The 12,733-nt window shown below is 38.0% G+C and overlaps 1 protein-coding gene across 4 annotated transcripts in view; it reads left to right on the forward strand.

Moving 5' to 3' along the window:
- The first annotated feature begins 1,972 nt into the window (after positions 1 to 1,972).
- Positions 1,973 to 12,733, forward strand: part of LOC124282792 (cyclic AMP-responsive element-binding protein 3-like protein 1) — a 38,620-nt gene continuing 27,859 nt past the window's right edge. Inside the window, exon 1 of one of the 4 annotated variants that reach the window (XM_046718846.1) lies at positions 1,973 to 2,354. In XM_046718846.1, the coding sequence (XP_046574802.1) occupies positions 2,256 to 2,354 (99 nt within the window). In that variant the 5' untranslated portion in view covers positions 1,973 to 2,255. The remainder of the gene's footprint in view (positions 2,355 to 12,733) is intronic. The other 3 variants (XM_046718828.1, XM_046718835.1, XM_046718841.1) reach the window with 3 other exon arrangements.

A 12,733-nucleotide genomic window follows, 5' to 3' on the forward strand; every position in this document is an offset into this window, starting at 1 on the left:
CAACAAGCAGGCCAAAACAACATATACGTGTAGATGCAAAGCGTTTTCACGCATCGGGTAACTTATTTTATTAAATCTTTAAAATTTAGATCGCTTGGTAAAAAGTCTTTAAATTTTGTCATGACGTATATATAGATCAACCCTACAGAATTCTCTTTTGTTAACAAATGTAGAAGGAGGACGATCTTGAAGCATGAGTCTGCGTTGGTAAATATGTTTTTATCATATCAAGGCCTAATTTTCCACGGCGGCGGGGGTTATTCGATCGTCGGGGGGGAAGGGAACAAATACACACACACACACACATATTGTCACTTTTCATTAGTGGCGAGGTAGTCTAAGCTTGTGTGCTGCAGTGTTCTGATAGTCAGTTTGGTTGGCAGAGTCTACATGCGAGCGTCCCTGTATAATGATTATCAAGGGAAGGGGGCTTCCCTCAGTGTCATTAGCTGTAATGTACATGGGTTTTGTACGTGTGTAACGCGATGCATGCATATACACTGCTAATGAGAACACGATGTACGCGGTTTAATATTATCGTGTAGTATGGTTGGTTGGTTTGTTGTTTAACGCCGCACTCAGCAATATTCCACCTATATGGCAGGGGTCTGTATACAATTGAATCTGGACCAGACAATCCACTGATCAGTATCATGAGCACCGATCTACACAATTGGGATACGATGACATGTGCCAACCAAGTCAACGAGCCTGACCACCCGATCCCGTTAGACGCCTCTTACGACAAGGACGGGTTACTGAGGACCAATTCTAACCCGGATCTTCATGGGGAACTTTGCAAGTGGGACATATATTGCCACTTTTTGGTTTAACGCCGCACTCGGCATACAATGGTCCAGCTATATATGACGGCGGTCTGTAAACAATCGTGTTTGGACCGGGCGATCCAGTGATTGACATCATGAGCGTTGATGTACGCAAACGTGATACCATAGATCAACAAAGTCCCAAATCCTGACCACCTGGTACTGTTGGTGGCCTCTAGCGACAAGACCAATTCTAACCCAGATCTTCTAGGTGTACAAGCATCGAGAGCTGAAGACCTCGCTGGGTGTAGGACCATCTGTCAGTGTCAGAGACAAACATTGGACACAGTTGTCTATACTTAAAATCATGGACCAAGTTTAGTATTCATCCTACAATTGATGCTAGATACTAGCATGTAATACCCCACTTTTTATTGGGATATCTTTATCGTTCCATGTTCCACTCTCAAAATAGTGTATATTTAAGTATATTTGATCTATTTCACTCTCAATCTATAGTGCAGATTTTTTTTAAAAAAGCTCAATAACACGGCTTCCGAACATACAGCTTTAATGGATATATGTTTATTCGTAAAAAAACCCCAGTCATATTATGTTCTTTTATCTTTTTAAATATCGAAAACATTATTCAATATAGAGAGATGTAAATCAGATTCCATATATTCAGATAAAGCTGTTCACTTTAAATTCATATATTGATATCAGTAACATTAGGGAGGGGGGGGGGGATGATGCACATTGTAGAGTTTACTGGAAGTGAAAGCAACACAAATTAATACAGGAAAGCGACAATTGTGAAATAATCATTTCACTTGTGAAACAACAGCAGTAGGTCTGTGGACAAGTGTCAAGTTTCGGGAAAACTCTCTCAACAAAGTGTGCAGCGCGTCCTTATCCGTGCGGGGGCGTCAAAGCTCTGGCCGCACGCTGAACATGTGGTTCTCAAAACCAAAACACTGAGCATGTGATTGTGGAGTAGAAATACTATTGTTACTAAATATAGCCCTGTTATGTCATGTGACCGGGTTTATTTGAATAGGTTTCCCCGCATTCCCTCTCTCTGATTGGCTAAAATGTGCTGAATACTAACGTGTCTTACTGGTCTTGGTAGGTTGATATGCATATGCATTAGTTTTGTTATTTACGGAAACTCCTCGCTTAAATTAATTTACAGCTAGCTCGCTGTACTGTTTGTTCGGAGCACTATTCACAGGAACATGAATAAACCACTCGTTGGTGAAGTTTGATCGATGCGGCCACAGGTTGTCGGGCTTTAGCCAATAACTAGTGTTTGGGTGACATTCTGCCTCCGCGGATGTATATTATCAAGTGTGTGCTTCGGTTCTGCCTTTCAATTCGCCAAGCGAGCACGAGAGAGGACGGTGGAATTTTGTTTGAGAGCGTTTTGCCGGCACCGACTATCCCTTGAGGCTCCCAGACCAGTGGTCACCTCGGGGACTTCTGACCATGGACGTTCTCTGCGGAACTGATCACAAACTTGGCGATATGGAGGATTCGGACATGACAGATTTTCTTGACAGCGATATGTTCAGCTCCCATTCTATGGTAAGCTATGATGAAATCGGGCATGTGTCCATGAGACACTTCCATATGTTTTCTACAAACGTCGTTTTTTGGGGTAAATTTGGCACCGAAACACACCGGAATCGACCAGACGGGCAGTATGCTAGTACATCATTGATACTGGTTTGTGTCAGTAGTTTTCTGTTGTTTGGAACGAGAAAATTTTGTTGAAAACATGGGCCATGTGAGTGCTGGACGACAAGCCAGTGCGAGTTTGGAAACGCCCATGTGTTTACAAAGCCGCTTGCATGCATGACCGTCTTCCCATTGTATTGGACGTGATTCTAAGGGGTTGTCATCCCCCTTTCAGTGCTGGGGTTTGCGTACCCCGTATTTCACGAGGGCGTTGTCCCTCATATATAAATCCGGATCTTTAAAAAATACCCACTGATTTCTCAGGTCACGAAATTGACTTTCAGCGTGATAGCACCCGTCTGTTATAAGTAGCCGCATACAAACTGTGTCGATAAGAATTTACAAGTGAAATTAATGACAGTTAATTATTTGCTGTTTGAAATACGAGAAATTGATAACATCATATATCACGTTGATTTGTGTTGAATTATTATGGAATTATTACACTAAGGTATTTCGTTTGATGTGTGACACAGAAAGCAATTGTCATAAAAGTAATTGACATGATGTTATGATTAAAGTATATAAGCTGTTTCTTAGTTTTCTTCTCAATGTGGGATTAAATTATCATAACCACAGCCTAGACAACAATGTTGCTAATTTAGCTCAGCTGACAGTATTGTGAATAATTCAACATTTTCTATTGTGTACCACTGACACTCATTATCACCAATAATTAACATGCTGGTTTTGTAATTGCCAGTTATTTACCAGAGCAATCAAATAATAGGGGCTATAATGAGTTGATGGTAAGAGTTCCTCCCGTTCCCCCATCCCAAATAATATGTATAAATATTCTAGAATTATAAACAAAACTTAACACAACAATTACTAGAGAACTCACGAAATGATTAAAAGTGTAAAATTTAAGTTAGGGCTAGGTTTAGGGTTTGGTTTAGAGTTGGGGAAACAGAAGGAACTCTTTCCGAGTTGATTACACACAGTCACCACAGACTCAATGTAGTGGGTGTATTTTATCAAATACCAAAGAAAATTTCAAAACTGCAACAGTGTGCAACAATGTATTTATAGCTATCCTATCCGGATATAACCCCTTGTGACAGTATGATATTCAGTTATGTGATCTATAATATATTGTGAACGGGGAAAGGTATTGTTGAGGAAGACTGTTTACAGGTCACAACAAGTTCCTGATTAGGGAATTACATATAGGAAGCATCCCAAACACTGTCATGGAGTTTAACCCTGTAATCAGATGACATCTTGTTATCACTGGGGTCACTACTTCAGTTGTTCCTGACCAACTGATAGCCACCAAGATTAACTCCATAACACTGATGTATTAAGGTGACTTAACATAGTGTTGGCAACACATGTGCTAGACTTTGAAACTCATAGCAGTATAAACTTTGAACTGTTTGTGGTAACTCATGAATGGAAATTTTGTGGTTCTCTTGTCAAGTGACTGACGTGTGAAGGGCGAGGATTTCAACACCTCATGGTCCTCCCACAACTCAACAAATATACCTTTCTCCCCATGTGAAATTCCCTAATTTGTCATGCTAAGAAAGTTAAGTTGTAAGCTGGATATTTCTTTCTCAAGTCAAAATAAAGTTTTCAAAACAAACTATAAATGTCATGTCAAGATTGTAGAACCAATAAAAACTTCAACACATTAATCTAACTTTACACAAACAAGTTGTTGTCAAGACTGACCTGCTGAAAGTTAAGTACTGCATCACAATGGCTGTAGTTAATAGACAGAAAAACAGTAAACTGTATTATACCTATTTACATTGTGAGACACAATAATGTTTATCTTTTGATTGTCCACTGCTATCAGCTATGAAGTGTAACAGTCTGCCTGGGGCTATCATGTCGTAACACATGGGTGGAGTCTACCCTTAATTCCCTCCCCCTCAGGGTGGAGTGGCGATTGATCCCTTTATATCTAGCCTTACTGTCTATCTCACAGAATGCTATGGAGACTTTAAAGCTATTGTTTAGTGATTATGCCCAATTTATGGCTGGAATGTAACAGCTTCTATAGACTGACTACTGTTAATTACCTTTCTGGAGTGACCACTTGATTGGCCGGACTACTGACCACTGTTGTAAAACTATACAGGGGGTTATAAGGATGCTACCTGCTCAAGGGACTTTCTGTTAGTGTGTGCTGGACTTGGAAGTGCAATGGATATCAATGTGGATATGGACAGTGATACGGACTCGTTTGACATGGTGGTATGTAATTGCAGAAATATCATGCAAGACACAAAGGCAGATATAATGTCCATGTAATGTAAAATCTCAACTCTTGTGAGATGCAAACTTTAGTACTTGGACAATACTGCATTAAGAAGTTGAAGATATTGGAATATAGAATATACATCAACATGTTTAGTAATTCCTTACCTTATCCTTAAAATTGTTTTAAATTAGCCAGCATTTTCACATTGTTGCTTGTTTAACATGTTGTGCAGTGTCCTGTTTGAATGAAATTCGTGTTATACTTGTGTGATATATTAGTATCAATAGGTAAAAGTATCTGGATTGCGACACAAAAATGAGAATGGGGCAATCCAAGCACAACCTCCTGACAGGCATTAATATAGGGATTTGAAAAGTACATTGTAAATGTAAACTTGTGACTAAAGATATACCACACAATATTCATTGTGACAAAGTTATTTATTTGAAAAAAAGAAACAAAATCAACAATATAACAAGTTCTGTGGAAGTATTGTTAATATGACTGATACCTTTTTTAATAAAGGCCATTTCAACAAAAAGGCAATTTTCATTGATAACACTGTGTTGGATATTGGTGTAAATAGATATTCATATTTTATTCTAGGCAGTGTATTAGACTGCCTGAATGCACGTATTGATGAAATAAATTTGTTGGTTGTAAGGGGTTTAGGCCTCATCGTGTATTGAACTCTTCATCGATTTCTTCTTACCTGGGATGTCTCTGGTTGGCAGGTCATAAAAAATACAGCAGCCATGTTAATTAGTGGAGAGAGCTGAATAGGGGATATGGTGCATTGAGTATTGGCTATGGTTCTAGGACGTGGAAAGGCTGACGTCACAGTCTGATATTGGCAACAGTCGTCTCATAAGAATTGCTCCTTTCATGTTTCATAGGAATGGAGACATTGTTGTATGAATGAATAATGTCACTTATTCTTGTGTAGTTGACAGCTGCAACATTGCAGCTTTGTCCTGCTTATGTTTATATTTAGGAACAAGTGAAGGTTTGATGGTAGAATGAAGAAGTACTTCTCAATGGGTTTTTTAGTTGTGTGGTTTAATTCGGAGATAAACATACTGTGTTGGAAAATCAGAGGTATACAACATGTTTATATACCTCTGAATGACGATGATTAACCAATCACAATCTAGTATTTACTGAAGTGATGGTAGTGAGTGAGTGAGTTTTGTTTTACGCCGCACTCAGCAATATTCCAGCTATATGGCGGCGGTCTGTAAATAATCGAGTCTGGACCAGACAATCCAGTGATCAACAACATGAGCATCGATCTGCGCAATTGGGAACCGATGACATGTGTCAACCAAGTCAGCGAAACTGACCACCCGATCCCGTTAGTCGCCTCTTACGACAAGATAGTCGCCTTTTTATGGCAAGCACATGGGTTGCTGAAGACCTATTCTACCCCGGATCTTCACGGGTCAAGTGATGGTAGAATGGTATTTATAAGTGCATGGTCTTTGGATAGCAGTGCAGTTTCTTTGCTGAGTTATGCATTCTATAGGCATTTATATTCCCACATGTGTGAAGCCCATTTTTGTTGTCCGCTGTGTGGTATTGATGGAATACTGCTAAAAGCAGCATAAAACCCAACTCACTCACTACAGTTGGCTGCAGTCTGTTATATGAATGTATTTCGTCCAACCCTAAGCATGTTGTGGATTGTACACCAGTGGGTTGTAAATAGACCCTCAGCTCATGGGACAACAGTTCTACATAAATTCACATGTTGGAACGACCCGTTTATTGGGCTTGACAGAAGAGCTTGTCTAATTCTGGAGAAGCCAACAGGTTTCTGTCCAATGTCAAGGCCGCTCTCCAAAAGCTGTTTTCACTTTCCCCCTGTCGTGCCTGTATCCCTGCCTGGCTGCATCGTGACTGGTAAATCTGCTGGCAAAGCAAGTCGGGAATCGTGGTTTACTGGCTTGGAGACAGTGTTGGGTTACATCTGTACCCAAATATCTACCAATAAGAATGTCACATTTCAAGCTTTCTTTATTGGATTGGTTGAAGCTGAACCAGCACGGTGTAAAAAGTGGATAGTATAGGGTGTAGGAATGTTTTTAGGCGTGGGAATAAGCTGGGAAGATTGAATGATGTAATTCTCGAGGCAACAAACAAGGGGTCAACATGGTGTTTGTGTTATCACAGAATTGTATACATATTCAGACTGCTGTAGTTGTGTATACATGTGTATTCATACGAGAAATTCACAGGTGTTGTGCCCATTTTCATAACATCCTATTCAGACTTCTCTAGTATTGAATATATATTCTTAACAACCAAATATTGTATACATGTCAGGACTAAGCAATGCATTTAGAAAATCATGTTTTAGGGGAGGTGTGGTAGCCTAGTGGTTAAAGCGTGTGCTTGTCATGCCGAATGCCCAGGTTCGATTGCCCACATGGGTACAATGTGTGAATCCAATTTCTGGTGTCCCCTACCATGATACTGGTGGAATATTGCTAAAAGCGGCCTAAAACTAAATTCACTCACTCACTCATAATGTTATATTCATGTGCATAATTATTCAGTATTGTTTTCAAGTTTATAATTCCTTGTGTTGCATACATTAAAGTATAACCTCACGTGTAGTTATTTTACATGAATTGGGAACAAGTTGGATATAGGTTGTCTGCAACCCCCAGTACATAAAAACTTCATAAATGATTTAGATAAAAGTTTGTTATCCTAGAAACAGCCTGTTCCTCTTAAGATGTGCAAGTCCTGTGGTTGTGTCCTTTCATGTTTTCCATTTCAACTTCAAATTGCTCAAGTTGAGTGAAAGATTACTCCAGGGGAGGACTCTTTTGTCGATCAGCTGTAGAGGCCATGGGTCACAGGGTCAAAGGTCGACAGACATGGTCAGTGTTGGTGTTTGTTCTGAGGGCTTGCTGCAGCTGACACAGATGCTGATAGCTTATCCAGAAAGTCATAAATATAAGAGCTGAATCAATGGAGCGCCAGCAGCTGTGTGCATGGAAGTGTTGTGTGCATTGTGTATGTGTCCAGCCTTCTTATTGGGAAAATACTCTTGTCTAAACATCAGCCTTACATGGAGATCTGTTAAGTCTCTTGAATATGAAAACAGAATGTCGAATGCAAAATATTGTACAAAATACCCACTTAAGACGGTACAAACATGAACATGCATTATTGAATTGGTTCATTAATATAGATTAATGTCTAGCCTCTGAAAATATAACTTTGATAGAATCCCACCACTTCATTTAAATTGAAAAGGAGCCCTATTGGATGTTCAGAACCTGTTGAAAATCTAGACTTGCTTCATTTAGAGCAATAATGTAACAAAAAGAGCATAACTGTTAGTATTCATGTAATAACCATGCTTGTGTTTTCTAAAGTTGTCTACATATTTTCTCATCAGATTTGGGCTGAGCGCTACTCTGGGTTTCTGGTTTTGTCTGTAACTGGGATCAAGAAATAAAATATTCATTGAAAAAATCAAAGCCAAAAAGAACTTTGGGGGGTTGGGGGGAAGATATGGTACAGGACCTGCAGGCGAAGTAGTAGTCTGTCTCACAGTCCCTAAGCCTTAGTCTAGCTAAGTAGTTGGAGTACAGTCCTGATTGAAAGTGGTTGATACAGCTACAGGGTAAATCATTGGTCTAGCATCATAAATAACATCCAGCTTGCAAAAAAATGTTTCTGCATGAATGAAGAGAAATGAAACACCAAGACTGTTCTCTTTTCCACTTTAAACAAACAGACGCAGTTTGCAGGAATTTTTATGGGCAAAGGTTGTTTGGGAATCAGTTTGTTTCCAGACGTCTTACAGTAATGGTGGCCTATTTTGGACCAAATTAGGAAATAAGTTTATTGCTTTATAAGTGTATTATGAGATGATTCCTTCACAGAATAAGATTGCATTTTAGATGAATATTGAGTACTGGATCTCATGTATACAAGGATGGAAGTGCCACCTGATGTGTCTAATTAGGAAGTACAACAGGTTACCCTGTGTGGATTAATCTCAAATAAAAGTTGAATTTAATTCCTAGAATCTGCAACATCTTTAATTTAGAGCAGCTGCAACACTGGACCCAATCTCTACTGTCCACTTATAGTAATTACTGCAGGCCTTGGTATACTGACCATTGGAACATACCAGCTGTTGCTTGCCGGAACTACTTTCACTCTGACCTCATGAATATTCATGAGATGGGTCACTCGGCACACAACCTGTTAACCATTTTCACAGGATTATAGTGTTTATTTTGCCTTCAAGAATCACTGCAGGCTGCAGACATACCAAATATTATTTATTAGCTGTTAGAAAGTAAGAATGAATGTGGTTTTGTATGTATCCAGGCAGATGGCTATAACAGTGTATATTGGTGGAATAGTTTTATTTCAGTAAAGTTTGAGGCACGATAAAATGTGAATCAAAGTTTGAAATTTAATTACTTTGTTTATACCCTCATCAACAGCATGTATCTTAATGCCATTAAGTACATGGTGTGACCTGAGTATGAGCAGTTGTGTTCAGTCTTGTTTCACATTAAATCATAGTGCATGTCAAGATTTCATTCTCCAATACCTATCGATAAGTAACTATGTATATGAAAATGTCAGATTGTAATTAATCTAAAAGCTAATTTTGCTTATTGCTTCCAAATCCCATGACAATGGACAAAGATTTGGTGTATTACTATGCTGTTCCAGAAAATTAGCTTGACATAAACTGATAAGAATGTGACATTTTCCTAACCACTATGGTTGTATTGTATGCACCTGTCAAGATGGTGGTTACAAAGTACATGCTATATATATTTCGATCAATCTTCTAAAAGGGGTCGTCTTCTTAAATCATATCTTCTTCAAGGCAATGAATGAGAGTATACCTGGAGGGGTAGAATGCTTACTAAGATAACAAAATTCATTGTTCATGCACTTAGCCCAAGGCAGTAATAAAAGCTGGTTTATTAAGTTTTCATGACAAATTGCATTTTATTGATCAGCATGACCAAAAAAAAAAAATTAAATGAATTGTCATTTTGATTTTGATTTTGTGAATGCTTAGGATATCTGCAAGTTCTACAGTTTGCTGTTGCAGGGTTGAAAATATTGGAGACTGATCTATTGTGTTGCCAAGAATGAACTCTATTTCATTTTTGACGTCATTTGGAAATAACCAATCTTTTTATTTTGGAGAACTTGGAAAAAAATCATTTGAAAAGTATGCTTGTTGTCAAGTACCATCTAATCATGCTATTTTCTTAGAGTTTAGAAGAAACAATTACTTGAAAAACTATTCTTTTGTTTAGGTGTAAATAGGGAAAAAAAGAAATATTGTAAATATATTAATAAATTGTATATTTAAACATATTGCAAGAATAGTACTATAATAAGATTAAAGGTATTCTTATATTGATGTTCTGTGTTCTACAGTTGAACATAAAGATACCCTTGTGTTAGGTTCAAGAAACTGTTGGTTTGAAATGTAGAAAGTTTTATTTGTATAGGACTCGACTTTAAATGGTGAAATTTGTGTATATAAAGAGATTATAAATATTCTTGCATGAAGTGGAGTTATATACACTTTCCGTTGTACACCTTACAAGATACACAAACATAATTATGCTGATTAAGGTCTTTTAAAGCAGGGGATTTAAACAATATGTTATTTGTTTGTCATAGTTAAACATATTTGATGGATATATATTTAATTTGTTTACCTGCAGTCAACAAGAGCACCAGGTCTGAACCTCAAAGTGTTATTTGCTTGTTTGTCTTATACGGTGGCGTAAACCAAGGCTGTAATGAAACTGTCTGATGGGGGCTAGTTTGGCCATAAACCTAACAAATGGACGCCATTTTGGTTACTGTACATGTGTAGCTTATCAGGAGATGTTTATAGATGTTTGATTGGATTATCTGACTGCGAAGTAGCTCTTATGTTTACGAATCTTGAATTGATTATTTAGTTGCTATATTTATTTTGCCTTTTTGAGAAGATCAACCCTTTTTTAAATATCTTGATTGTAATGGGGTATGTAGAGTTGATGTCCAGATAGAAAATAATTGCAAAAGTGCAAAAGAAAACGTGTTGAGTAAGTGATCAAACAGGTTCATTTTTATTGAGTTCTCTGTAAGAGTGATTAATTAGCATGTCAAATAGCATTTCACCTCCCAATAAACACGTGATATATCATCTCCATGGAAACAAAGTATATTATGGTATATAACAGGATATATGATATATGAGCTGGGTTATTATATGCAATGTACTATCTGTTGTATATCGGTGCCTGACAGCAGATTTGTATCGGAATGTTAGAGCGTACTAACTGACAAAACGATGTACGATCACGCAGATCATGAGATAGTTGTTGTGTAGAAAGTTGACCTCATGGTAGGGACATTCTGACAGGCATATGTAATGGTGTAGTCAGTCCTGGGGGGTATTACCCTGGAGATCATCTAGACTCTGGAGTGATTGACACGTGACATGGATCACAGGCTAGACAGTTTAACACTGTTTTGTTTGTCCTATGATTTATTGCACTGTCCTTGTTTCACCCCAAACAAGATATAATTCAACATGGATTAATAGTCTTTGATTTTGACACCGGGTAAATATTAGTTTGGTTTCAGTGCTATTCCTGTTTGTAATTGTGTGCATTGTAGGTTCATTTTTTCATATATTTAAAAGTGTTTCTTAATTAAATTTATAGGAGACATTTATTGGCATTGTTTTATCAGTTTTTATTTCTTGTAGTGGACTTGCATGGGTACAATGTGTGAAGCCCATTTAAGTTGTCCCTTGTGTGATATTTCTGGTATATTGCTAAAAGCGACGTAAAACCAAACTCACTCACTCAAGTTTAGTTCATTTGTATGATACAGACAGTGTAATATATCAAAGGTATAAACCCCATGTAACAGTGTTGGTGAATATACGGAAAGTGTCGAAACCAGCAGTTGTGATTTATTATATAAGAGGTGCCTGCGAGGACATACGCAGTACCTTACATGTAAACAGGTCAAAGGGGAGCCTATCTTGTTTAGCTGCTCAATCTTATCATGATTAGATGGTAGTTATCAAATAGAAGTCCATCAGGGGACCTGCTTCATCGTGACCTGAGAGGACCTGGATGCAGCCCTGAGGAGCTGGGGCTTGACCTGAGGCAGTGAGGGCCTGACCCAGGCAGTGTGATGAATCAAGACGCTATGCATTTATTCCTTGAGGGGAGTGGAGTCTGATGGCTGGATTAACAAGATACAAGTACAGTGCAGCAGTCTTTGATGATAATAATACCGGAGTCATTCACACAGAAAGATAAATTTTCAAATATATTTTATTTATAGATTTTAGTTTGTTATAGTGTAAATATAAATGTTTGGCTAATAAATACCTTAAAATAATCAGTAAATTATGTTTCATATGAGATTTTTTTTAACATTATACAACAAATAAGCTGTTTTCAACGGGGTGTATATTTTGATCGGGGGATTTAATATAACTTTAACTTAAATTATAAGATTTTTGTTCATGTCTTTCAATACACGATGCTCATGCTGTTGATCACTGGATTGTCTGGTCCAGACTCGATTATTTATTGACTGCCGCCATATAGCTGGAATATTGCTGAGTGCAGCGTAACAAAAAACTCACTCAATCACTTTCAATACATGACAGAAAGGACCCCAGTGTTCCAAAACTGATTATGATCTAGATTTGAAAACCTTTTTATTTGCACTGAATATATTTTATATCTTTGTTACATGTCTGTATAACAGACCCATGCATGGATTATGTGGTGGAATGAGCTGAGAGGGTGCTAATTATGAAGTACAGTGAAATCTGCCAACTGTGTGGGTACATTGAAATCTGCCATCGGAGTCGTACATTGAAGTCTGCTGACTCTGTTCATACAATGAAGCCTGCCAGCCGAATGTGTGGGTACATTGAAGTTTTCACTCCTCACAGGTTCCCCGGTTGCTATACATCATGACCCAGTACAAA

Source organism: Haliotis rubra, unplaced genomic scaffold, assembly GCF_003918875.1.
Source record: "Haliotis rubra isolate DU_JTF1 unplaced genomic scaffold, ASM391887v1 Scf109, whole genome shotgun sequence".
NCBI lineage: Eukaryota > Metazoa > Mollusca > Gastropoda > Lepetellida > Haliotidae > Haliotis > Haliotis rubra.